This window comes from Odocoileus virginianus, chromosome 27 (assembly GCF_023699985.2).
Source record: "Odocoileus virginianus isolate 20LAN1187 ecotype Illinois chromosome 27, Ovbor_1.2, whole genome shotgun sequence".
NCBI lineage: Eukaryota > Metazoa > Chordata > Mammalia > Artiodactyla > Cervidae > Odocoileus > Odocoileus virginianus.
This window is the reverse complement of record NC_069700.1, coordinates 23,931,785-23,959,439: the sequence shown is the minus strand read 5'-3', so window position 1 is coordinate 23,959,439 and position 27,655 is coordinate 23,931,785. Positions and strand designations below refer to the sequence as shown.

General features: G+C 40.4%; 2 protein-coding genes across 6 annotated transcripts in view; one reads left to right on the top strand and one right to left on the bottom strand.

The window, feature by feature from the left end:
• The window catches only part of CYP39A1 (cytochrome P450 family 39 subfamily A member 1), a 95,361-nt gene extending 83,573 nt beyond the window's left edge, over nucleotides 1-11,788 (bottom strand). The window contains exon 1 of the mRNA XM_070456340.1: nucleotides 11,434-11,788. The gene's annotated coding sequence lies outside the window, so the exon portion shown is untranslated. The remainder of the gene's footprint in view (nucleotides 1-11,433) is intronic.
• Nucleotides 13-27,569, top strand: SLC25A27 (solute carrier family 25 member 27). 5 transcript variants are annotated; one of them, XM_070456344.1, is made up of 9 exons: nucleotides 15-352; nucleotides 2,830-3,021; nucleotides 5,024-5,108; nucleotides 5,720-5,842; nucleotides 8,165-8,277; nucleotides 12,047-12,131; nucleotides 16,983-17,075; nucleotides 17,676-17,778; nucleotides 23,169-27,569. In XM_070456344.1, exons 1-9 carry the CDS (start codon nucleotides 247-249, stop codon nucleotides 23,223-23,225), a joined length of 957 nt encoding a protein of 318 aa, XP_070312445.1. In that variant the 5' UTR covers nucleotides 15-246; the 3' UTR covers nucleotides 23,226-27,569. The 5 variants fall into 5 exon arrangements, 4 of the variants coding, with proteins under 4 accessions (XP_070312446.1, XP_070312445.1, XP_020736376.1 ...); XM_020880717.2 differs by having other exon boundaries at nucleotides 23,069-23,261; XM_020880714.2 differs by having other exon boundaries at nucleotides 22,917-23,261.
• The last annotated feature ends 86 nt before the right edge of the window (nucleotides 27,570-27,655 follow it).

Genomic DNA, 27,655 nt, shown 5'->3' with positions numbered 1-27,655 from the left:
TACATTTCCCAGAAGCCTCAGGGGCTGCGAGCTGCGTTCCGCTCCCCATCGACTGGGCTGTTCCAGCCTGGGGCTGCCAGGGAGGCTGAGGGTTCGTTGGGCCCGCCTGGCCGAGCCAAGCTAGAGAAATGATCCCCGCCTCGCAGCGTGTCGCTTGAGAAGGGGCCGCCCTGGCCTGGTGGCAGGCCAGCCGCGGCGCGGGACGCGGGCCAGAAGGGGCGTATCGTCGTCCCGTGCTGCTGCTGAATGTCGACTCCAGACGATGCGGAGAGGCTCTCGCCGCTCGTCCAGAGATGGCCCCGCGCGAGCAAGTTCCTCCTGTCGGGCTGCGCGGCCACCGTGGCCGAGCTAGGTACCCGGCCGTCCAGCCTGGGCCTCCCCGGCCCGACCTCCAGGGGCCGCCCGGGGTGGGGGGCCGGGCGGGTGGCTTCGTTTCCGAGTGGATGCAACCCTCTCGGTCCACACCTGTCCTGCGGGCAGGTGTGGCGGGGTGGGGACAAGGTCAACCTTGGGAGGAGGAGGAGGGAGTGGAGGTCACGAAGGTCTCTTCCTTCCAATTTTGTCTCCGTCGGATGTGCTGTTGCGCCTGAGTGTGTCCTTTTAGAAGCTTCCTGAGCTTTACTCTCCTATAGGCATCATTTCCCATATGTGAGGATGCCCTTTTTAAAACCACAGTCCACTTTCCGTCTTTATTGAGGACATCTCTGTTTATATTCTTACCCAGCTTCACTATGTCGTTGTGTTTTGGGTCCAGGTTGTGGACTCAACCTGTGGGACTTAAGTTCTTAACCCATTCCTTACCGAGCATTCATCCACTCAGCATCTGCCTGTTGACCTCTTTGAGCTGAACCCAGCTGCACTGTGTATACCTTGCAAGTCTGAGAGGTTAATATATGAACGCTAAATCCAAGGCAAGGAAGGCATCGATTGATCACGACATTATTATAATGACCGCAGTGCAGGAGACTGTGGAGATACAGTTAAAAAGACCCAGCCCTGACCTTCTTACAAGTTGGTGGGGAGACATGCAGAGACATTATGCTACTTATTGTAATGGAGGTGTTATTATCATAAGAGCAGAGAGGATGAACAGTTACATCTGCATCAGCAAGTCAGAGGGGCTGCTTAGAGCAGAGTTATGATGCCCTTGCAAGAGCAGGTGGTGCTTCTTGCAGGAATTTTATGAGTATAGTGCCCGTGTTTCCCCTGTGAAGCCTTCCCTGTGCATTTTAGCATGACGCTTTCATCTTCTTGCCCGTTAAAAAACAAGCAATAGCTCCAATGTGTTACCATTTGTAACGTTAGTTTGCCCTGTTCTAAAACGAGTTTACTTTGTATTTCCAGCAGTGCCAAAACATGATCTTTTTTTTTGCTCCTAGTGCTCATCCATTCTTGCCCTTTGAGCCCTCCTTAATTTTTTTCTTTCTGTTCCCCCAAAGCTGAAGGAGAATTATTATCCATTGTTTTCACTGAAATACAATTCATCAACTTAAAAAAAATTTAAAGCAGATTGCTAAATGATTAGCTATATTCCCAGTTTCTTGTTTTGTTTTTTTTTTTTAAACCCAATGTTTCCCCTGTGACCAATGCCTTTTGTAAAGGAAACTTCCTCCTGTTAAAAACTTGTGGAGAATTGTGTGGGGGTGGGGAATGAGAACCAGGGAAATCAAAATATGAGATGGTTTTGAGTACAAAAGGATCTAGGATCAGAACCTGAAGCATTATTTAAGTAACCAGCAAGAAAGTCAAAATTATTTGAAAAGGCATAATTATGCTAATATAGAAGTGGCTGTATCTTAAGATTTTGCAGGCATCATATGTCAGTAAAGCACTGCTTAAATCCTCTGTATGCACACAACTTGTGTTTTAGGAAAACAATCAGCAAGATAATTAACTTTCCAAAGACCAGTGGTGCAGATTGAATATTCTCTTGGAAAAGGCACAGCTGTGGTTTTGTATCAGGTGGTGGTCACTGGAAAGACATGCAGTGTCACTAATGTTTATGAACTTACCTGAGTCGTTGTGTATATAAAGTTATGAGCTTGATCTTCCTTATGGGAGCCAGCTAGCTTCACTTGTTTCAAGGCAAAAGGTCTAATCAAGATGTAATCATTAGGAAAAAAATTTCAAGTATAGTTGGTATTTTGTTAAGGAGGTCAGGCAGAAAACTCATCAGTGCTGGGAAGAAACCATTCAACATGTACCTTAATTGAAAGAGTATTGAGCCTGCCACCCTTGGGCAGAAAAGAAATGATAAACTCTATGATGCATCTTCAATTTTTCAGACAGGCCAGTGATTCATCTACATGGGAGCATCATGAAATGACAGAATTCAACTTCATCTGGCATTTATTAAGAACCTGCCATAAGTAGTACAGTATTCTAAAAGTCAGGTTGGCTGTTAATCACGGTTGAAGACCAGGGCACATCTTAGACTATAGATACCTGAAGTCATTCCCACTGGAAAGCAAAAATTGAGGACAAAAGTAGGTTTTAGATGGACATTTATGACTGCAAAGAACCCAAGGCTTGTCACTTTTTGTTTTCTTTCTGGTGCTCTGGGACAGTGATTCTCAAGTTGGGGAGTATGTCAGAATCCACTGATGTCTTAACCCCATCTGCCTACTGAAATTCCATAGGCGTGGGGCTAGGAAATAATGTAATTTTAAACAATCTCCCTAGTTGATTCTGATGTATTCTGAAATTTGAGAATCACCCATCATGTGGTGACTAAAATCTGGGTCTGTGATTTTCTAAAAAAAATTTTGTTCACTTTTCTGAATGTTATGGGTTTCCCCCTCGTTTTTTTTTTGTTGTTGTTGTTGTCAGCAACCTTCCCCCTCGACCTCACAAAAACTCGACTTCAAATACAAGGAGAAGCTGCCCTTGCCCGGTTGGGAGATGGTGCAACAGAGTCTGCTCCCTACAGGGGCATGGTACGCACGGCCCTAGGGATTGTCCAGGAGGAAGGCTTTCTAAAGCTCTGGCAAGGAGTGGCACCCGCCATTTACAGACACATAGGTATTTATCTTGATTCTGGTTGCTGAGTTTGTCATGAGTTCTGTTTGTCTCCTCTGCTTTCCTGTTGAGTTGTGTCCAAAAGCCAACTAGTTTCCTTCTACTAATGTGATAAATGAATATATAATCTCTTAACCACCAATGCTTATTAAGGAATTACAGCCTTAGGGCTTTAGAAATGCATACAAAAGTATTTAGGGATGAACTGTCCCCCTGTCATGATATTTTGTAATGCACCCTAAAATAATTGAGGAAAAGAAAGAGCAAGTAAGATGAAAATGTTAGTAATTGATAAATCTCCATGATAGACATAGAGTATTATTTTTCTCTACTTTGCTGTATGCTTGAAAGGTTTCCTAATGAACAGGTTTTTTAAGTTTAAGAAAGAAGAAGATGAATCACTGCAATTTTTATCAACTTGAGGAACTTTTAAACACAAAATTAATTTTTTTTTTTTACATTCTTTGAAATTGAAGATTATATTTGAATGCAATGCCAGATCTTACCAGTCTCTGTCCCTTGTGTCCAAGGCCAGGTTGATCTGAAAGAGAGCAAGGGTGACTATCTAATCCAACCTTGTCAACAGAGTAGAAGCGACACAGGTGATTTTTGCCTCACTTCCCAGGCTACCTATGTGGGCCATTAGTCACTCTGAAAGGGAAATAGTTGAAATTATAATACTGCCGATGAGAAACTTCTTTGCTGTGCTTCCAGTGGGGCAACCACAGTGATAGAAGTTATTGAATTTCTAGCTGTGGACAGAACATAAACTTGCCTTCAAAAGGAGGAGGGATGGGTATGGCATTTTTCTCCTCTATATATATTCTTAATTATTCCTCAAGTATATAGGGACCTTTGATCAAAAAAGTGCCCAGTACTAATATTTACCAGCTTTGTATTTTTAAAGCTTCAGTTTTCCAGATGAGCACATTACAGTATATTCACCAGAAAGTGTCCAGAAATATGACTGTTTTGGTACTTTGTATGTTTTTGAATATCCTAAAGTACTGCATCAAACTTCCTGAAATATCAAGAAAAGCTCTCTCTCTCTGAATACTGTGTATTGATTTTCATGATTTTTCTTTCTTATTCTTTTAACAGCTTCTTCTTGCTTCCTATTATCATTTTGAGTTTCACTTCTTTTCATTTGTATTTTGTTGACCACCATATGTGGTTTTATAGTTAAGATTCATCTCATATGTTTGAGACTTGACTGGTAAATTACCTTAACATAGTAAATTATCCAGTGAAGTTGCATGTGTTTATTGAATGAAAATTCCTGCTGTGTCCCAAGCTCTGTACTAGGGTGTAGAGTGTAATGAAAACACGCAAAACTTGCCTTGAAAGGCTCATGGTCTGGTGGAAAGATGAACAAGAAAACCAAGTTATGAAACAGATAACCAGCCCAGGTTGGGTACATGAGACAAGTGCTCGGGCCTAGTGCACTGGGAAGACCCAGAGGGATCGGGTGGAGAGGGAGGTGGGAGGGGGGACTGGGATGGGGAATACATGTAAATCCATGGCTAATTCATTTCAATGTATAACAAAAACTACTGTAATGATGTAAAGTAATTAGCCTCCAACTAATAAAAATAAAAAAAAAAAGAAAACCAAGTTAGTTTCTAATCAAGACGACAAATGCTGTGTTAGACACACACCTGGGGAGTTCTGGGGGATCATAGAAGCATGATAGGTGTAATGACAGCCTAGAACACTGGAGGCCAGGTCAGAGGGCACTTTCTGGAAAACATGTTCTTTGAGTGGAGTCTTGAAAGAGTAGGAGTTAGCAATAAAGGGATAATCCATTCAAGAAAGACCAGACAACATAGAAGGCCTGAAGCTTTACAAGGCATGCACATTTGGAGAACCATCAAGGCCAGGTGTCAGAAGCCTCGGTCATATGACAGAAAGACACAGCTAGGGAGATCAGCTAGGCCTCCTCAAAGCATCCTCTTGCTTCATTAAACGTAGGGCTGAATTCATCCTTTCAATGCTCTGTTTTCAGTGTATTCTGGAGGTCGAATGGTCACTTACGAACATCTCCGTGAAGTTGTGTTTGGCAAAAGTGAAGATAAGCATTATCCCCTTTGGTAAGTTTGGTTTTGAAAATAAAACACTGTATTGTACAACACAGGGAATGTTGCCAGTATCTTATAATAACTATAAATAGAGCCTAACCTTTACAAATTGTGAATCACTATATTGTACACCTATAATTTATTTAATATCGTACATCCACTATATTTCAATTTTTATAAAAAGAAAGGAGGAGGAGTCCAGGGACAGAGTCTCTTCAAAGAGAGGAATGTTTTCAAAACCCTTCCATTTCGGAAAATTACTAAAACAGTAACCTATAAAACTTGGCTTGCCAGCCTTTGTTAGATTGACTACATCAATGCTGTTTTTATTCCCCTGTGGTCAGAATTAAACTGCAGTTAAATTATATCTTTGAAGCAACTGTCTTTCCTTTGAATTTCAGGCCATTAAAGGCCTTCAGATTTGAATTTTGACTCCTGGTCCCTGAACCCTCCCATCAGTAAACAAACCATCTACTCTCCTCTGTGATTTGTGTGGGTTTATTTTTTGCTTCACTTTGTCTTAAATCTCTTATGCCGGGGCTGTGCCAGCATGGTATTGTTTCCCACAAAATGTGTGAAATTGATAACAACCTTTAGAAAAATGCATTTCCTTTTATAATTAGGAAATCAGTGATTGGAGGGATGATGGCTGGTGTTGTTGGCCAGTTTTTAGCCAACCCAACTGACCTAGTGAAGGTTCAAATGCAAATGGAAGGAAAAAGGAAACTTGAAGGAAAACCACCGCGGTAGGTCCTCCGCTGACAGGTACCTCTCCTTTCCCCTTTGATCTCTGCATATTTGGACCCCAGCATTCAGTAAAGGCATTCATTGTGACTCCTGATTTGGAAGTGATATTCGGTAAGAGGAGACCGGAGGTGGACCTTTTCTTTACCTGGTATGGTATACCTGTTGTTTACCAGACAAACTGTACACGGGCATCACTCTTTGCTGCTTTCCCAGCTAAGGCAGCCAGACTTGTCCCCTGCTGCCGCTTGATAGAAAGAATCTGACCACTAACAGTTGCCCTGGTGTGAATTCCAATTCTGCCATCGTGGCTTGGCCTTCTGGAAGTCGCTTAATGTTTCTAGTCTCTCTTTCTTCATCTTTAAGAGACACTATCTGAGATGGTTTCTGTGACAGAGGGTCTGGCTCATCAGGTGACAGGAAGCCTGTTTTCTTTTCCTTTCCCTCTGAAGGAAGGGAAATAGCAAGGTAAACCTTATGAGTTGTTTTACTTCCCTGTCTAATTTCTCTCTGCCTCTTTTCCCAAGTGTAAGGAAGTTTTCTTTTTTTTTTACTTCAATATTACTATACTGTTGTGATATAAAATCCTCCTGTTGCACTACCCTTAATTGTCAAAAATCTGCCTTTTCTCAAAGGGCCTCTCGTTCAAGTTTATTCAGATACCATTTAGGCAGTTTCTTCTGGAAAAGGGGCACATCTTGCAGACAGACAGATAACCCTCTGCCAGGAAACAGAGAAAGCGTGGGATGTCCTGAGCTGAGCGTGCAGGGGTCTGCTCCTCTGGAAACCATGGGTGTGCGGCTGAGCCAGGGGCGGAGGAGGGTTGGGGTCTCTGGTGTCTTCCCACGACCGCTGCCCTCTGCCCTGCTGCCCCTCCAGCCGACTCAGTGCAAAGTGAGGGTGGGCTGTGGCAGTCCAGGCCCCCTTCCCAACAGGGACCCCCATAACGTGGACCGGGGAGGAGAAAAGGGTGCCACTCTGACTTAACTGTGTGGTTCACAGCATCCCAGGGCCCGTTTTGTCACCTTGTAACAACTTCTGATTACTCTGGAGCAGGGCAAATGGTGTTGCCTTGGTTGGCTACGTGGAGAAAAGGAACTGTTGGGGTCCAGAAATGTCTGAGTTTTCACTGATCACCTCAATATTTTTCCTTCTCTTTGTCTCTCATGTTAGACATTTTGGGTTTGATATAATAGTTAAAAAAAAAATGTTGTAAAGAACATGAACCTTGGGATCAAGCAACCTGGGATTCAAATCCAGCCTTTACCACATTTTAGCTGTATAACCCTAGTCAAGTTCTTAACTTCCCTAAGCCTCAGTTTCTTCATTCAGATGAGAATTAGAATAATAACATACTCCATAGAGTTTTTAGAAATAAAATATATCATATATATATATGTGTATATATATATATATGTATATATGTATATATATATATATAAAACAAGCCTGGTGCTTAATAAGTACATTAATAAGTAAATTCTATTAATAAATAAATTCTAGCTACAGTGACCATTATTCGTGAGCATACTTCTTATGTAGCAGAATAGCAATTATGAATGCCCAGTAAATAGATCATATTATCTTTTTGGTGAGACTCAGAGAGTTTAATACCTGAGTAAAGCCATACAACTTATAAGTGATAAGGTGGTATTTGACACCAGGTATTTCTGGCTGTATACAACTCAGGTTTTTATTTTATATCAGAGGTCTCCAGCTTTGGTTCATTAGCACCATTTTCATCTGTGGATAGAAAAATGTGCAAAATAAGGAAAAGATGAATTTTCATAAAGCTAAAAGTATTCAGTTTTAAGAACTCTTCTGAAATTCTCCTTCCTAACCTTTGGTCTAAAATATCATTTCTTTCATGAAGTGACATGAGAATTAATCTGTTAATGTTTTCATTTGATAAAATTTAAAAATTTGAAGGTCTCCCATAATATGAGGAAAATGAACTTAGAAGTCTGATAGACACTGTTCTCTCCTATAATTAGTACGTGCACAGATGATGTAAAATGTCAGGGAAGGAGTTTTAATCTATTTAATAATCTGAGAAGAGGATGGATGTTAGAGTTTATAAAGATTTCCATAAAAATGTTTAAATCAAAAATTGGCCTTTTTTCTAAAGAACTATTAAGTTTATCTGGGAATTAGACTTACATGGGTTGCTTTAATTTTTAACAATTCTAGATAATTAAGATATTATTGTAGTACAAATCATAATAGCTATAGCCAAATCATAACAGTTATGATGAAGCTTATGCAGTTGCATCCCATACACAGGAATGCCTAGAGTTTTCACATTTATTATTATTTCCCTTTAGATTTCGTGGTGTGCATCATGCATTTGCAAAAATCTTAGCTGAAGGAGGAATACGTGGGCTTTGGGCAGGCTGGGTACCCAATATACAAAGAGCAGCGCTGGTGAATATGGGAGGTAATGGAAACTTTATTGAATTCTGAGAAGTCCTAATCACCTTAATCATTTTAACTATAAGCACTTACATTGGGGAAAATAAGAATTTTTATTTTATTATTTTTAATAATATGTACTGGCAACAGTCTTATTTTATGTTTGTAATGTTGTAATTGAATATTTTCCCTAGAGTGGTTTCACTACAATGATGTATGAAAAGGATTTCCTAAAACTAGCAACTTGTGACAGTAAGGAGATAATACCGAACCATTACTAAGGGTTCCTCCCCACCCCATACCTTCCTCTAAGATTCAAACTGGGGTATGTACCACATGTGATGGCCTTTATATCTAAACTACAGATCTTTCCCCCCAGTAATCCTGCTCCTCTTGCTATAGAATCCATCTTGTACACCCGGACACCTCAGGCTGGAAACCTGAATGTTCCCTTAACTTATTCCCATTTCTCACTTTCCCACAGTCAGTCACTGATATCTTCAGTCTTCTAAATGTTTCTTAAATGTTCCCCCCTCCAGCCTTATGCTAAGTGAAATCAGTCAGTCAGAGAAAGACAAGGACCAGATGATCTCACTTCAGGTGGGATCTACAAAACAAAACAAAAAACAAAACGGAAACAGACTCCTGGATACAGAGAACAAATGAGTGGTTGCTCAAGGGGAGAGGAGTAGGGAACCAAAGTAATTGCAACGGATTAAGAGGTGCAACTGAGCGACTTCACTTTCACTTTTCACTTTCATGCACTGGAGAAGCAATGGCAACCCACTCCAGTGTTCTTGCCTGGAGAATCCCAGGGATGGGGGAGCCTGGTGGGCTGCCGTCTATGGGGTCGCACAGAGTCGGACATGACTGAAGTGATTTAGCAGCAGCAGCAAGAGGTACAAACCTCCAGTTATAAAAATGAGCCATGGGGATGTCATGTACAACATAAGGAATTATTCCGGTAATATTGCAGTGCCTTTCTACGAGGACCAGTGGTTACTAGGCATGTTGTCATGGTGACCTTTTTATAATGTATGCACCTGTCAAATCACTGTGTAGTACACCTACATAATATTGTACATCAACTGTGTTTCACTGAAAAGAAAAAGGTTCCCCCATCTAGTAACTACTACCTTAGTATCCTTACAATGACCATTTTTACAGTAGTAACCATCAAAAGACAACTAGACCACTGCTACAGCATCTACCTGATCTCTTCCCCTGCCCTCAAATTCGGACCCAATATCCAGAGAGCTTTATTGAAGATACAGATCTCAACATGTTATTGGTATCCCTGCAACCCCTAACTGGCTTCTCATCACTCACAGAATAAAGTGGAAATTTCATAACACAGAAGGTCTGCATAAATCAACCTGTACCTTCTGGGTTTGAGCAATTCATTGATTCTGGAGCACATAGTGAAGCAGAGTCATAAGTGAAAAGGTTCCACTGCCTACACACACCAAACTGGCTCAGCGTCTGTACTATCTGTCCTCTTCCCTCTTCTCTATTTAGTTACTTCTGCAGATCTTTTCATATGTGGCTAAGGTGTCTTCACCATCATGTGCTTACTTGAACCTCCCACAACCACCCCTCCCAGGTCACGGTGTGTTGGATGTGTTTCCGTAGTTCTCTGTGCTTAGCTCTGTTGCTGTTTTTACCTCATTTCATTGCTTTCTTCCATGTGTCTATCTCCTCCCCCTGGATATTGAGCCCCCTGAAGGCATGGACTATTTTATTCATCTTTATTTTCCTAGCCCCTCTTACCTTTCCCAGTCCCTCTTACATAATCAACACACGTTTAATAAACGAATCAGTGGATGAAAGACTCCTTTCTAAGACCAAAATTATATGATTCTAAGAAACTGATAAATAGCAGTTTTGAGAGTTATAGTAACATACCACTTAAACACCAAAGGAAGTCAGTCTATTTTATATTTTGCTATTTCAGTCCATTGATGTCTCCTGCATCATATTAGTAGATACTCTGGTTTTCAGAAAACTTTTCGGATTATCATTTCTCAGTGGATTGCTTCAATATCTTTGCAGCCCAGAGTTCTCTTCCAAGTTCTAGCTATCTACTCAGCATCTTAATTTGGTATCTCAAATACATATTACTTTGAATGTGTCCAGACCAAATCATTTGCTGAATCACTTCCTTCTCCATTCTTCCCAGTCTCAAAATATGATATCATCATATTTTTATGATGGTTTTTTAGTTGAATGACCCAGAAACCTGGGCACGATTTTGATCTCTTTGCTTTCACTTACTGCTTACAGCCAACCTTTAGTCACCAAATCCAGCCAGTTCTGTCTCCCAGAGAGATCTCAAGTTCATCCACTTCTTTTCATCCCTGGAGCTACACCCTGGTCCAAAGTACTATTAATCTGCTCCTCCTGGACCACTACAAATATCTTCTAACTGGTCCCCCCACACACATACACACATACATCCCACAGCCATTCTGCCCCACTCTGCATCTGAAATTGTTCTCATCAGGATCACCGGTGCCTGTCATCTTATCTTAAAACATCTAAATAAGTCCATTCTCATTTTCACATCACTGTAAGTGGCAGCTCTGTCCTTCCAGTTGTTCAGGCTCAAAGCCTTGTTGTCATCTTTGCTTCCTTTCTTTCCCTCCATATTTAGTCTGCTGGCTGACCTCTTGATTCTGTCTTCAAAACACCCAGAATCTGACCAGTGCTCCACACCCCAGTATCCAAGCCACCACCCTTTCTTACCAGAAGAACTGCAATAGTGTCGTATCTAATGTGCTTTGTCTCCCGATAGTCTGAGTTGACTGTCACAGTGATCTTGTAAATATTAGCCCAGGTCAGCCACTCCTCTGCCCCAGACCCTCCCCTTCTCCGACCCTTGCCTCCTCTGCTCCTGTTAAGCCAGTGTTCTTGCCGTTCCTCTAACACACGAAGCTGACTTTTGCCTTTTTGACCTACTGTGGTTCTGCCTAGGACACTTTCTCATAGATTTCTCCAAAGTTTACTTCCTCAAGCTCCCTGAAGGTCTCCACTCAAATATTATTTTGAGGTCATCTCCAGCTGTTCTATTTAAAATTCACACGCACCATCCTTCCCCACCCTCGCACCCTCGCCTGATTTTCCTGCCTGATTTGCCTTCAGAGCAGTTACTGCCATCTGAAATGCCACGTGGCTTACTTACTTGTTTATTGTCTCCTCCTTCAACAAAGAATGGCGATTTTGTTCATTTTTGTCCATGGCTCTTTCCCCAGTGCGTAGAATAATGCCCACCACGTGGTACGCTCTCAGATGTCCGGTGAATGATCAAAAATATCCACCCATTCTTAGCTCTTTACAGTTCACTTCCCTATACTTTGGTGTAGGTAATCTTTATAAAATTCCATGATTGTGATCTAGCCCTCCCCTGTTTAAAACCTTTCAACAGCTCTTCATTGTCATTAGAAAAAAAAGTATAAAAAGCTTAATGCAGAATAATGGCCAGGTGATAGAATCTCAATTCAGCCTAGCTTAGGCTAAAAAAGGAATTCATGAGCTCCAGCACTGAAAAGTGCAGGGGTTGAGCTGACTCTGAGCAAAGCTGGATTCAGATGTTCAGATGATATAATTGAGTGTCTGTCTCTCTTCCTTTTTTCCTCCCCCTCCCTCTGTCGCTCTGCTTTTCTCTGCTTGAGAACAAGAATGGGATCTTTCATCTTTGTATACATTCTTGCCCCACGCTTAGCACATTCTTGACACAGAAGACATTCATTGTTGAGTGAATGACATTTAAACTTTCTTTCTCTATGCATTGCCAGATTTAACCACTTACGACACAGTAAAACACTACTTGGTATTGAATACACCACTTGAGGACAATATCACGACTCATGGCTTATCAAGGTAAGACTGTTTTAATTTCTCTTTCTATTTTTTCCTATCTCATTCTTTCTTCCATATTTGGCATAAATTCTAGCTTCTATCTCTTCTGATTGGGAACCTAGTGATAACAGCCTTAAAGAAAGGTGATAGTACCTTTATAAAGAGCAATTTTCTTAAAGTGTGTTGCAGTTAAAATGTGGAAGAGAGGGGCAGAATGTTTCAGGTTGAATTTCCCCAAATATTTGCACTTTGGTAGGGCTATCCCAGGGTGAGATTCTGACAGTTGATTATCCAACTCAATTCAGTGGGTATGTTTGAACATCGTTTGCATTAAAGACACTGTGCAAGGCCCTGTAGTAGATACAAAAAGTAAACCACACTGCTTCCCAGGGAGTTTTCCAAGGGGAAAAACAAAACAAGTATAAAAACACTGCACAGTAAGTGCTAAAAGAAAGGGACTAGTTACTGTAGAGTTGGGCAGGGGGGAGGGAAGGGAGAAAAAAAATAACCACTTAGAAGGGCCCATAAAGGGGATAGAATTAGATAAGTGTTTTGAAGGGCTGTGGCTTTTGATGGATAGAGACATGATAAAGCAGTGCTTCCTAGGAGGAGAAACAGCTTAAATTCTTTGCAACACAAGTTCAGATTATCCATTAGGATGAGTTACTTTATAGATGTTGAGTGGCCTTATGATTCTGTTTAGCTTCTGATCTTGTTTCCAAATTCTAGAACCCTTAATGCTATTTAGACAACCCCAGAACTGTATGAGAGGGCTTCCTAGGTGGCACAGTGGTAAAGAATCTGCCTGCCAAGGCAGGAGACTTAAGAGACATGGGTGTGATCCCAGGGTCGGGAAGATCCCCTAGAGAAGGAAATGGCAACCCACTCCAGTATTCTTCCTGGGAAAATTCCGTGGACAGAGGAGCTTGGTGGGTTACAGTCCATGGGGTCGCAAGTAGTCAGACAGAACTGAGCGATTCAGCATGCACGCACACAAAACTGTGTAAGTAGTGCCAAGTTGATGATATTTAGAGATACAGACATAGATAGAAATGATTCTTAATTTTAGGTTCCCTTTAACTTTATATTCTTACTGTAGTTTTTCTTCATTCGTCCTCTTAAAATAAGTGTTATCGTTCATGATGCTAGGGCAATCATTCTGTCTTTGCTCACCTTTCATATTCCAAAATCTCATCCAGGTGTGTTCACAAGCAGTAACACATTTTCTGCAGCGTAACATATTTTCTGCAACCACCAGCCCAACTGCCTCTTTCAGAGCAAACAGGACTTGGGGCCTCCATCCTATAAACATATGTATCGTATCTGTACCCAACCTGACATTCCCTTCACTGTCTCCATTTTATGCAGTTCTCTCTGCATGTGAGACTTTCTTTCCCAATTCTTCCTTGTCAAGTCATTCTGTGAAATAGTCTCAACTTTCAAGGGACTTGTCTGTTCCAGTGTTACCATCTGTTCTGGGAGCAGGATGTTCAGTTCTAACAGCTCCACAGTGATGTTACCTCTGTTACTTTTTCATTGTCTTTACCCAAATGGTCTTTGAAATACCACCTCTTTAATCTAAGATTCAGGGATTTCCCAGCAGGTGTAAATCTGCCTAATGGACACAACTCCACTTAATGGATCTGTCTTTTTTTGGAAAGACGTAAGATTTCCCATCGCTATATTCCAGCCCTAACTGAAATAAGTTTATCTTATTGTTCTCTAATTCAGGTTTTGCAAATGATTGAGATCATTGGGTGCTGAGATGATTGGTACTTGGTTCATTCTTAGCCCTACCCACTGGATCAGGTCTTTAAATGGGGTCAGGGGGAGTATGTGTGGTCTGTGAGGCAGCTCAAAAGGTGCTGTCCATGAACTCACAGCTGGCTAGGTAAACAGTGCTATGTAATCTAGAAGTTCTGGATGCTGCATCACAGGGTAGAATGAGTGCTCACCGAGGTTGAAAGAGGGTTGCAGTGGTGCAATCGAGAGATTTATAGGAGCCATCAACATCCAAGGGAAGGGAGTTTGATATGAAGAAGAGTGAAAATAGTGCAGGCACTGAACTGGGTGCTTCAGAATGGCTAAGAAGGGTAAACTGTATGTTATGTGTATTCTACCATAATTAAAAACAATGGTGTATGTGCTCACTTGAGCAGCACATATACTAAAAACAATAGTGTAAGTATGCTGAAGTTCTAGGGCAGGGAAGGAGCAGTAGAAGACGTGTGGCTAGGATTTTAGGGAGATGGGGAGGCAGGTGGCAAGGTATGTTATTATAGGAGGAAGTAGAAAGGAAATTATACAGAACGGGAAAACCAGAAGAGTCCCCCTTTTCCCTCTTTTTAAATCATGAGGCTGCTGAGGGGTGAAACTGGGCAAAAGATTAGCTTACAGTGTATGAAGATCATACGCGAGCATGTTTCTTTAGTTGATGCGGAAGAGGATTATTCATCCTGAAACCATGCTTATGGACTAATACAGACTAGCCTTGCACAGAGCCATCTGGTCTCCTGGAGAGAACAGAAGACATACCCAGTCATTCTCTGTCTATCATCACTTAAGACACATTCTGGGCTTCGCTTTGTGGGTATTACTGGCAAGGAGTGATAAAGGTCAATAGCAAAAAGTAGCCATGTTCCTGTCAAGTATCCAGGCAAAATTGATGTCTGTCTTCTCACTTTGACTCTAGATACCATCTTACCTGAGGCCTCCTTAATGCAGGATTTATTCTCTTAATATTTAAAGGAGCCTAGCCAGATCACGCTACGTCCTGCAAACAATTTGATAAGAGGAGGATGAGGCAGGCCACTGGCAGCTGGCCCCCAAGGTGTCTGTGTGCCAAACAGGCCCACAGTTGCCAAAGGGGATCCTTGATGTGGTTATTATACAGGTAAAAAAAATCCTTTAATAAGTACACTAATTAACGACTACTAATGAATGAGGGCTGCCTTTCTTTTAAAAGTAGAATGTATTAATAATATTAACACTCTGGTAGAAGTAGTTTCCACTCTTGAAACATGTGTATAGCTGAGCTGGCCCCCAGCCTCTCTGAAGCAAGTAAAAATGTAGTGTTTCTTTCCAGTCTTTTGAGCCAAAAGGGGAAATTGTGTATAGTTTTCTGTCTTCTTTGTTTTACTCACCTCTTGACTGGTCTTGCAAGCTGTTTCTAGTAGACTTAAGTTTTAGAACTTAGGTGAATTTTGTAGCTGGTTGCCTGTTTCTATGTAAAAATATGAAGGTATATTAAAATGAGGGCTTCCCTCATAGCTCAGTGGGTAAAGAATCCGCCTGCAATGCAGGAGACCCCGGTTTGATTCCTGGGTCAGGAAGATCTGCTGGAGAAGGGATAGGCTACCCACTGCAGTATTCTTGGGCTTCCCTTGTGGCTCAGCTGGTAAAGAATCCGCCTGCAACGCGGGAGACTTGGGTTCGATCCCTGGGTTGAGAAGATCCCCTGGAGAAGGGAATGGCTACCCACTCCGGTATTCTGGCCTGGAGAATTCTGATGTTAAATCTTGACTTTCAGAGGATCTGAACAAATAGGAAAGAATGTAGAAAGAACAGCAGTCTACACCTCCCGGGATATAGATGGTGAAGCAGTAAGTTCTTTCCACGTAGGCAGTGCCTGTCGTGTGAACAGAGACCCAAGAAAAGTTACATGCAGTCAGGTCACTTGCTGGAAAATGAAAATAGGTTATATGGGTTCTTTCTCTTGAATTCAGGTATTCCTGAAGTGTGTTTCTCCTTTGAATGATCAATCCTGATCTAAAGACTCACAAAGAACATGGGTGCTTGCTGCTCCAGCGGTTCAAAATAAGAGAGTGTGAAGATTCCTAATGCAATTTCAACCTCCCCACCACAGAGCCTTCAGAAACTTCAAAGGCCTTGCCTGGCCTGAAAGTCAGCTGTCCTTATCTCTGGGAGACACTTGATGTTCTGGGAAGAGATAAAAGTTGTCCACAGTTTTCCTTTCTAGCTTTCCATTAGCCCAAGATAAGATACTCTTCCCACCCCCCTGATTCCCGTCTCTGGACTCAGCTGCCAACTTCTGGGTCCAGGGCTTTCATTTTGCCTGATTCAGGATGATCACCCATCTTCTCGTCATCTGTGTTTCTCTTGGAAAAGTTTACAGCAGTTAATGGCTTCTCGGGTTATGGAATGTCAATCATATTCCTGTATCGCCTCTCTCATGCCCACATACATAATGAACTGCTGGTGGCCTCTGAACTGTTTAGTCACTCATTTAAAAGAATCTTGATTTAGTCTGCAGTAGGTTGGCCATATCCATTTTGTCTGTCTTGAATAACTGACCAGAAGCCTTTTTCAAAAGGGAGTGATTATGTGAGTCCCCCACTTTAAGACCCTTTCCCCTTGCATTGAAAATAAAATTTTAGCCTTCTCTGCCCACATCTTTAGTCTCTGATCTGGCTGGCGAGAAGGAACCATCTATGTCAAGGTCTGCTCTCACCCAAGAGCCTTTCCTGACTGCCTCTCACCTGGTTAATCCCTATCATGTGATCTCATTTCATTATTTTTTCCCACAGCACTAACCGTACCTGAAATTATTCATTTCTCCTCTGCCTCTCCCCAGTTAAGTACCTTGAGGACAGGATCTTATTTGTCTTGTTCACTGCCTAGAAGAGTGCCTGCCTCCAGCAGATGTTCAGTGTATATCTGTTGACCAGACATTGTTTTAATTTTTTTTTAGCTCTTGAATGAATGAATTTATCATTGATTTTTAAGCTAAAAGAGCATTAGTATGAAGAATATTATTGGACTAGATTTAGTATTCCATTCTTTCCAAATATCAAATCCCCCTTAAAATTTGGAAGCTGCTGCATATTACCTTTCAATTTCATTTATCTACAGTTTATGTTCTGGACTGGTAGCTTCTATTCTGGGAACACCTGCTGATGTCATCAAAAGCCGAATAATGAATCAGCCACGAGATAAACAAGGAAGGTAGATAGAAAGTCTTAGTCTCTGTGTATCTGAATGTCTATAATAACAACGTTCTTTAAAGACTCTTCCTTGTATTTATTCTTGCTGGAAATGTATTTTTGTGTTTACGTGTGTTCAACCAGGACATTGTTTTTATGCAATTACCTGCTTTGTGTCTGATGGAAAAGTACTGCGCATTTGAGGAAATAAGCTAATTTAACCATCATATTGTTTAGACACAAGGTGTTTATTGTGACTTTGTTGTTTTCATAGAGTTTTTGAAAATATACTTTGTTAAGAATTTACAGGGCATTTTTTCAGAAGCTCATGACTTGCAAGTAACATGGGTAATTTAATTGGCTATAAAACAGTATGTTCTTTCTGAAGAGACTAGATGGAGTGAATTCTAAGTTATCAGACCAAGGGTGGGGTGAATCCCAAGAGTCAACCTTGAAAAATATCTTTAAACTCAAAAGAGGTATCCTATGTATACAGAAGCACAAATATTATTTGTTCTAACCTAGCAGAAGATAGTTAAATAAGTTTTCCTATTTTTAAATTTTATTTATATATCTATTTACATGTAAGAAATTTAACAAAATTGTCTTCTTTCCTTTTTAGGGGCCTTCTGTATAAATCATCTACTGACTGCTTGATTCAGGCTGTTCAAGGAGAAGGATTCCTGAGTCTCTATAAAGGGTTTTTACCATCTTGGCTTCGAATGGTAATGTTAGGCTTTTCCTGCCTCTGTTTTTGTTTTCACTGTACTTAAATTACTTTTCATCTATAAATATTTTCCCTTTTCACTTTTGGCTTCTGGCATGGTTCTGCCCCCCAAATCATGGTTCTTTTTTTCTTTTCTCTTTTTGTTTTCTTTTACCTCCACCCCCCTTGGTAGATTAAGGTAAAATAATTCAGTTACATCAGAAATGAATAGGTTGATAGTCTGATGTTATAAAGCCAGTGGATAGATTGTTCTGAAATGTAAAGACTTGCTATTTAGCCAAAATATTACAGTTTGAGACAGGTATACAGATTTCATACTAGAGACGATTGTTATGAAAATGTCACTATTTCAAACAAAATAGTTACTTTGATATTGGATTATCCATTGTGGCTCAGCAGTAAAGAATTCGCCTGCAATGTAGGAGATCACCTGCAATAGAGGAGACACGGGTTCAATCCCTGGGTCAGGACGATCCCCAGTATTCTTGCCTGGAGAAGCCCATGGACAGAGGAGCCTGGCAGGCTTCAATCCATGGGGTAGCAAGAGTCAGACATGACATAGTGACTAAACCTACCACCCATTAATACCTATCACCACAAAGCTCTGCTTAGGAAGAAGACATCATATCATTTTCATTTGGTTTGGATACTGTTTTTTACTAAAGTGAATTAGCATGTAGAATTAGATACACTTATCTAAGTAACATAACAAATAAAATAAAAACAAGGTGCTTGAGTATTTTTTGAGTTAGAATATATTTGAAAAAATAGGAGTTACAGGTTTAGAAATTCAATCAATGCTTTACACAGTATAGTATAATAATATGAATTGAGCACCTGTTCCATACAAAGTCCTGACTCAGTGCCCGACTTTAGGAGGAACCCAAGAGCCTCAGTCTGCTCCAGTGCTAGAGCTTCCAGTCTAGGTCAAGACAAACCCTGAGTGAAGAGTTGGGAAGGGGCAGGGTGCAGGGTCATGGTGCTTTCAGAACAGACAGCAAGTAAGGACCGCCTAAGCTAGGAGGTTAAGTAAACCTCATTGGAGACTGGATTTCTCATTGAGATTTGAAGAATGAGTGGGACTTAACTAGGTTAAAAGGCAAGAACTGGGTGTAGGAACTAGCTGGAGTGGACAAAGGACACGATGCAGTCAGAGAACTGAAGGAAAGCCAGCTGGCCAAGGCATGGAGATGTGGAGGAGAGAAGCCCAGGGTGAAGCCAGAAGGAGGCAGGGATGGGATTGGGACGGGCCGTAGGACCCATGAGAGTGAGGGGCATTGGCCTGATGACATGTGCTCTTAAGGAGATCATTCTGGTTGCTGTGTGGTTTGAGGAAAGACCAGGAGTTGTGACAGATGACAGATAATGATAACTCAGACTAGAATATGACAGTGAGGACAGAAGAAGATAGATTTAAAAAAAAAAAAAGGAGGGGGGTTGGATAGAAAGGAGATAAGAAAGAACACAACCGGATGGAGATGGGGAAATGGTTGGAGAAGGCAAAGAAAAATTGAGCTTCATTCCCTGAGCAACCGATGATGTGATTTCCTAATATGGGATCATTTGCAGGGAAGAAGATTCCGTGGTAGAATCTCAAGTTTAGTTTAGAAATGTTAAGTTTTGGATAGTCATAGGACATCTAAGAAGAGATATCTAGATGACTAGCTTCATATATTGGCCTGGATCTTGGAATCATGAGGATGGAGATTTAGACCTGAGCACCGTCTACACACAGATAATAACTGAAGCACTGGGGATAAATGACATCACCAAGGGTAGTAGGTATCCATCTACTAACATGAAACTAACAGCCAAAGTCCTTGGCAATATCTGATAAAAAAAGCACACCTAAGCTGTAAAAGATTATTTTCATTGTCTTGGTTATACTTTGAAGTTATCTCAAACCTAAGGATATTTAATGGAAAGGAAGATTTTGACTTGTATTTTTTTGCTCTCAAGGAGCATACAATGTGATGGGAGAAGATAGACACATAAGTAGTTAAAATTACAGAGATTATAAAGCTAAGATATGAAGTCACTTGCTATATGGCCAGTGCTGTGCTAATCTTATTCATGGCTTAACTCTTTGAGTTCTCCCAACAGTCTATTTAGAAGGTTACTATCATATATTTCATTTATAGAGGAGAAAACTAAAGCGAAGTGTCTAAATAACTTGGCCAGGCTAGGTGGTTATTAACTACTGGCATCAGGGGCTCAAACCCAGGCAGTCTGGCTTCAGAGGACACATATTCTAAAGAGGTTGCCAGTGCTGTGAATAAAACATGGAAACACACAGTGGAGTAAAATGGCTTGAACTCTTTGGGAATTCCCAAAAGGCTTCCCAGAGGTGATCCCTGATCTGAGCTTTGAAGAATCAGTAGGTGTTTGTCAAGAAAACCATGAGGAAGCAACATAAGCAAGTCACGGGTGACTCCAAAATGTCTGGTGAACTGCAGAAAATTCTGTGTGATTAGACTGTATGTCCTCAGAGGGCAGGTGATGGAAGAGAACACAGAAGAGAATTTAGGCATTAGCATGTAGGCTGAGAAGGACCTTGGGGAACCAATTCAGTAGTTGAGGTGAAATTGAAGTAGCAAGCACCCGTTGAATATGGGAGCCATGTGCTAATGTTTGCTTGGGGACAAGTCTACTGTGGCAGCAATGTCGAAGCTATCATGAAAGTTAGAATGCAAGAAGGGAAGTTTTGGTGATGGTCTAGCCAGGAGATGATTGTAGATATGGAGAGAGGTGGATTTCACGAACATTTGTCTTCGACTCCACGGGACTTAGTAACTGATCAGACAGAGAAAGGGAAGGAGGGAGAGAAGGGAAATGAGACTTTGATGTTTCTGGTGGGGAAGACCATGAGAATGGTTGAGACCAGGGGTGAAAAACGAAGCCAAGAGGTGAGGGGAGAACATCCCAGGACAAAGGAGCGCTGAGACCACTTGATCTGACCCATTGTCTTTGTAACATGAGGCTCAGGAAGTGTAAATGACCTCAGAATGAATACCTAATATATGACAAGCTTTGTGCTAAGCTCTTTACACACATAATTTTTTTTAAGTCTTACAAGAACCTAACATTACAGGTAGTGTGATCCTCATTTTTCAGATGAGAAAAACACAGCTCAAAGTATAAGAAACTCGCTCAAGTTCATGTAGCTAGTATATGGCCAAGCGGGGAATCCACTGCAGATTTGTTCAACTCTAACTAAACCCACGGTCCTAACTAAGATGGTATACCAAGTATCTCAAGGTCCTGCAGCTCATTATGAAAGTTTTAAAAAAGAGACAGGGTGTGGTGATGAAGAGAGGTTACCGGAGACAGGCTGGCTAACCACCCAAGATCACCAGGGTGGCGTGGCTTTGTTGATTTGCCACAGCACCGGACCTGAGCTTAGAAGCCTGTTGACTCACGAGCACTTCCAAGTAAATCGGCCTTTGCACATACAACTGCCCTTCAGCCAAACTCACTGAAACCGATGAGTGGACCACAGGATTGGCTCATCCACACTGAGAAGTACATCTGGCCCGTGGTCTCAATGCTGAAGTCCTCTCGATGGGTAAATTCAAACTATAGGGGAGCCAAGTCATAATCAGAAGGTTGCCTGCTGAACAGAGAATAATAATAACAGGAAGAGCTTATCTGTAAACTTAATATTGAAAAAGATCAACCCAAGAGTCCCTGTGTGTTCAACCCCACAGTAAAAGACATGGAGAAAAAAAAATTTTTTTCCAGCAGTTATGATAACATGGTGTCTATACACTTGGATTCTTTTCAGTGGTACAACTATGCCAGTGAGGCAAAAACCAGTAAAAGAAGGTACTGGCCATATGCCCTTCTGCAGAGGCTCAGGATATCCAGTCTATATCCTGTACATGATATTTGGCTCTCCCTCTGTAACTCCTCTTCAAAACCCAGCTAAAGCTAATCCCAGTTCCTTACCCTAGTTAGAGATAGCATGGCCTCGCTTTGCTCAATCCCTGATTAATATTTTCTTTCCTTCGCATATGGTTTGGTTGCTATGAGGAAAAAGTCTGATAACCAGAGCCATCAGGAATGACTGCCTAGTCCATTCTTAACTGAGACCTCTGCTTCTAGATCCAACTGCAGTCACATCCTTGGCTCACTTCATTTTTATGTCACAAGACTGTGGTGTTGTCTCAGCTTCTTTGTCTGTGTCTTCATACACTTAATTGACCAAAGATGTATTCTCCTAAGTCCACTAGTGAGTTCTCAGTCTACTAGTATAACTTGCTCAACATTTCTAAACACGTATGACATAAATGCTGCTTTATAAACGCTCTAAGCAAATGCATTTTTCACTCTAATTGCTTAAGTTTATTTCTCTATACTCTAGTGTGATTAGGGTTTCTCTCTGATCAGTATTACCCATAACTTAGGAACCAAGCCAGATAAGAACTGGATCCAAGACATACTTTCTCTGATGATTACTTCCAGTGTTTCCTCTGTGATCTCCATCTGTCTTTAGCATTTTTATCTTCTGTTATTGATTAACCCTCATCCCCTTATAATTCCTTTTGGTACAGTGACACCTTCATATCCAGTTCTTTCTGAGGTGAGAGCCCTTTTCTCCACTTCATGTGCATTTTTATGTTCATCATGTGATATACCATTTATGATCAAACTCTCAAAGGATCATCTTTCATCTCTACTTTCAAGTTCTTCAGGGCTTCCTTGTTATGCTCCATACATCACACAAACTACATGTAGACGAAAAGAGCCCAGCCTAGAATTCAGGCATGCTGAGTCCTAGCCTTTTATCCAGTAGTGGTCAGTAAAAGGAACCCTGGAATGGAAGTCAGAAACCCAAGGTCCACCTCCACCATGCTGGCAGGCATCTGATTGCTAAGCCTTAGTGTCCTCATCTGTAAAACAGGGGTATCAATACCTTTCCTTTCCATTATAAATTGTTTGGAGAAATCTGTGAAAAATAAGACATGAAAATGCTTGTAAATGATAAGGTGCTCTAGAAAGGTGAAATGCCAAAATCTTTGTTTTCAGCCTAAGTGGATTCAAAATGAGTTCATCATTCAAAGATGTGTATGCATATGTGTAGAAGATTTATAATTGCTTTGAAATATGCACTAACTTCTTTGGTTAATCTTTCAGACCCCTTGGTCACTGGTGTTCTGGCTTACTTATGAAAAAATCAGAGAGATGAGTGGAGTCAGTCCATTTTAAGCCCTTAAAGATACAGTGTTCAGTATCATTGAAATGCGGGCATCTGCAACACACACCCCCTATTATTTCTACCTCTTTAGGAAGACACCTTACTCCACAGAGACTGTGATTTATAGGGGGCAGCACTTTATTTTTACCTGGAAACCCAAGTTCTCTTTGACTCCTCTTTTTGTTCACAAGCAATCTGATTGGATCACACAAGACCACCCAATGAGACCCCCGCACAACGTTCTCTAAGGAAGGATCAAATCCTGACCACTTAACTTGAGAGAGAAGATTCAAGCTTCGAGATGCTATTCTATGCTGTAGAGCCTGCTTAGAGGAGAAAGTGCCAGAAGGGAGACAGCATCTCAGACCTGAAGCGGACAGTAGGGATGTGGAAAAATGCATCCGTACATAGGGACCAAGGAATATACTTAACGTGTTGTGTCAGTATTTACAACTGAAATCTGATAATTCACTTTTCTGTTGTCATTAAAGTGCATATACTATAAACTAAAGGGAAGTGAATGAATAAACATTTTGAGTTTCCCTAGTGTTGAAGGAGGTTGATGTACCTTTTCTTGCCAGGAGAGTGAAAAAAAAAAAAAAAAACAGTTTGGATCTCAAGGGAAGAAGCCTCATTCTCTCAGTCCCCTGTGATCTGTGTTCATTGGTTAGGTCTCTGCCACACAGGCTAAGGGCTTCCTGACAGCCACAGACCACATCTTAATGAAAACAGAAAAGAATGTCTGCTTTGTGACATATCCCATTCCAGCCTGAATTTGTCGCTGGCCCTCAAGAATCTCAATATATGAAAAATGGGGCTTATTTGGTGAAAGCTCAGGTGGGCAGGTCCTTTTAATAAAGAAACATCTGGTATCATCGGTCTCAGTGGCATTTAAAAGCAAAGCTAACATGAAGTCAGCCAACATACAGCCTCTCTTAATCCCCCCTTCCCTAACACTAAGAGCCTGAGAGAGGGGGGCGGAGAACTCAGAAATCACACGAAAGCTGTCTCTAGCCTGAATCTTATTCAGTCTGACAAAGCTTCCTGCCTAAAAAGTGATAAACTGCCTGTGGTACACAATTATGTCTCTAGTCACTGAATCATATCTTTCTTTTCTTAGAAAGATGAGAGATTTCTTCACATTCACCTCTGTACCACCTGTCCCCCCAGCCTCGGACACTGGGCATTTCTGGATGAATAGGTGCAGTTATGGGGAAAGGCTGTAATTGTCAAAAGAGGAAAACTCCAAAAGCTGAGACCCAAGAGAGACATTGGGGCATAGATGATGTTGAATGGGAAAAGTGCTCTGTGGTTGCCCTAATGTATAATCACTGCCGTTTAAGAGGGAAACTATACTTTAAAATATATTTTAATGTGACGTACTAACATGTAGTGGCTTATTTTTTTAATAGAATTTACAGAAAGTGGAGTTTAATCTCTTAAAATCTTTAGGCGGTCTTCTTTTCCATTGTATTTGTCAACCTGTATGAACTGAGTTGTTAAATATACTTAAAATAATAATATGTATTTAAGTACTCAAATTGTCTGTATTGGAACCACTTTAGGAGACTTTGTGTGTATTTTATAATTATGTAAATCAAGTAAATATTAGATCAAAATAATTATATGCAAATTGGACCATGGAAATATTGATTTAACTTTATTCTTTGAGGGGCTTGAGGTGAAAACATTGCTTACATAGTGAGACTATTCCTTGATGTCTGGATTGGAATAATTGGATTTTTTTTTTTAAACCTGAAGTGACTCCTTGGGATGGTCTGGTTTAACTCTCTCATTTTCTGTGTTGGGAGACTAAGGCCTGGAGAAGTAGAGTTGTTCATGCTCATAACTTATTCAGTAGCAGAATCAGGATAAAAATACAGATCTTCTAATTATTGTTACCACTGACAGCTATTATACACTAATTAGGTACTGAGTAAATGTCTCATGTCATTTTTGCAACATCCCAGTCCAGGACTATTGAATCTTCCAAGAACAGGTTTTTCTTTATGGCATTTTTTTTTTGTCATATACATTTTAAATGAATTTGAATTGCCTTTGGCATACATTCTAGAATGGAGAAAACACTTTAGCTAAAACATGAAGACCCCCAAGAATCTGACCAAATCCTGTAGATAACACATATATCCTACCTATCACAGTCATACTTTTCCAGTGAAATAATTTTCATTAATGGATCTTGGAACTTTGCTTATTTTACCAACTTGAAATCGTCGTGTTCCTCTCCAGAATAACCCACAGTAAATAAAAAGAAATAACTTCAGTAATTTTGTGTCCATACTAAAAGACTTAATATTTCAGTCTCACTTTCTTAAAACTGTACTTGCTATTTATCTTCAGCTCAGTATCAATAATACTTAACCTCTAAGTTTCCTTTGCTAAGCTTCCACTTTTTTCCCTTCCCAAATGATTTTTTTCTCACTGAAAAATATACGTTATTTTTAATTATATACAGTCCTTTGTTCTTTATATGTAAAAGTGAATTAGCATATATCTAAATAGAGAACATTTCTTAAATTTGCTTTCAGTGAGGAATAATGTATCTTCATCAAGTGCTCCAAATCCTATTTTAATTATAAGCCACTAGTGGTAGGGCGAGTAGCATTTATTTGCTGTTAGGTACTCAACAAAATTTACATATGGTATGAATCAATCAATTTTGTCTTCATTATTGGAAGATCTGTGACTATCAAAAGACTAGCCTGAAATTTCTTTCATTTTGCCAAGAAAAAAGGAAGGAAATAAATTCAAGGAAGTTTTAAATGAGAAATTGATTTTCTGTCATCTTTAAATTTTTAAGCATAACCACTGATGTACAACTGAAATAGTTATACATGTCTTTTTCTGTTTAATGAAAACAGATTCCCTCAGGACCTCCATTGGAAAAATCTTTCATTTAATACTTGTTGGTTAAAAAAATCTTTCACTTAATAGTTGGTGGTTACTTGAGGGTGAAAATATTTGATGCTCTTCTCCCCAGTTAAACCAGAACTCTTTTAAAAATGATTCCCAAAAAATACATATATTATTGAATGCCAGGAAATGTGGAGGAAAGGCTGAACTTGGATTCTCAAGACCTTTATCCTACTGGGTTGGTCAAAAAAGTTCATTTGGGTTTCTCCATAAGGTGGTGTGGAAAAGCCCAAAGGAACTTTTTGGCCAACCCAGTATTTGGGGTTCTACTTCTGACAAAGTAGTGTAATCAAGTCCCTTCATTTCTCTTGATGGTCCATTTCTTTTTAAGATGAAGTGGTTGAACTCTAGAATCTTGCACATATACTTGAGGGTCATTATATTAATGTCATGTTAAAAAAAGAAAAACTTAAGATTTTAAAAAATTATCAGGATTTTATTTTTCCTGGATTTATTTAATTTCTCATGTTTTAAGATGAGGAAAGTTTTATTCAGGACTTACAGCAGAATATAAGCTTTTTATGTGGCTGGAAATCCTTCCTTCATCTAGCAGGAGACACATCTTCCTTCAGGCAACAGTGGGCATGTCATCCCACCTTCTCCTTCACATACACAAGAAAACTTAAAATCTTTCATAGTGTATCCAAGCCCCTCTCAACCTGGCTTCAACCCATTTTTCTAATGTTTGCATTTCACTGCACACCCACACTGTACCTCCTTGCAAACGCATCACCCCAGAAGATGTTCTTCATTTGGCGGCTTCCTAGGCAGTGTTCATTTTGTGCTCTTTGCCTAACATTCTTCCCCATCACTACCACCCATTCGTCTTCACTTTCACTAGTGAAGTCCTACTTTAACATCTAGGAAGATCTCTGAAGACCTGAAGACCTTCAATACCTCTCTTCCCATGGCTTCCCCTCCTGCGGATGTCTGTCTGTCTGCATGGACATGAGTCTGCTTCCCCTAGATGAATGAACTCTTGCAAGCAAGGACCATCTCTGTTTCTCTAAAACTTCAAATAGAAGTTAATTAGAAGAAATCTGTTGAATTCAGAGATTGAATGGGGGTGGGTGGAGAGAAAAAAACATGTACACGTGTTAAGTCATATGCTGTGTTCTTCCTACCTTAAGAATAATTATATCAGGTCAGTAACACTCGATTTCATGTGATTCCTTACCATATGCAGTGCTTAACTGCATTTTCAAAAGATCGTGTGTCTTTAAACAGGTAATTTTAAAGAAGTAGTCATCAGTTTAATAGCTATCCTACAAAAATCTAGAATTTGATAGTTTTAAATAATACAAAATATTTGGTTGGATGATGAGCAATTAATAAATATGATATGTTTATATTATTCTACCTTTTAGAGTGTATATGAAAATCCTGTCACTATTTGTATGTACGTTTTACCCATTCAAGTGTTTTATTATTTCTGAATTCTGAGGAGTATGTGATTATTTTTCTCTCCCCATACTTTACCCCAGCGGGCTGCTGTGATTGTCAACAGCAGCAGGATCCACTTTGAACGTTTGATAAAAGCAGATGAAGAGGCTTAAAGATGTCTGTTTGCTGAAAATATCTGGTAACAAACAGGAATATATGTGAGTAAATAGAGCGCATCATTCTGATTTTTAAAATAAATGCTTTAAAACGCCTAATGGGTTGTCAAGGGCTTTGTTTTGTCCTTGTGTGATTTCGTCCTGGTGCGTCTTTGAATTTAAAATGATAACAAATTTAGAGACAA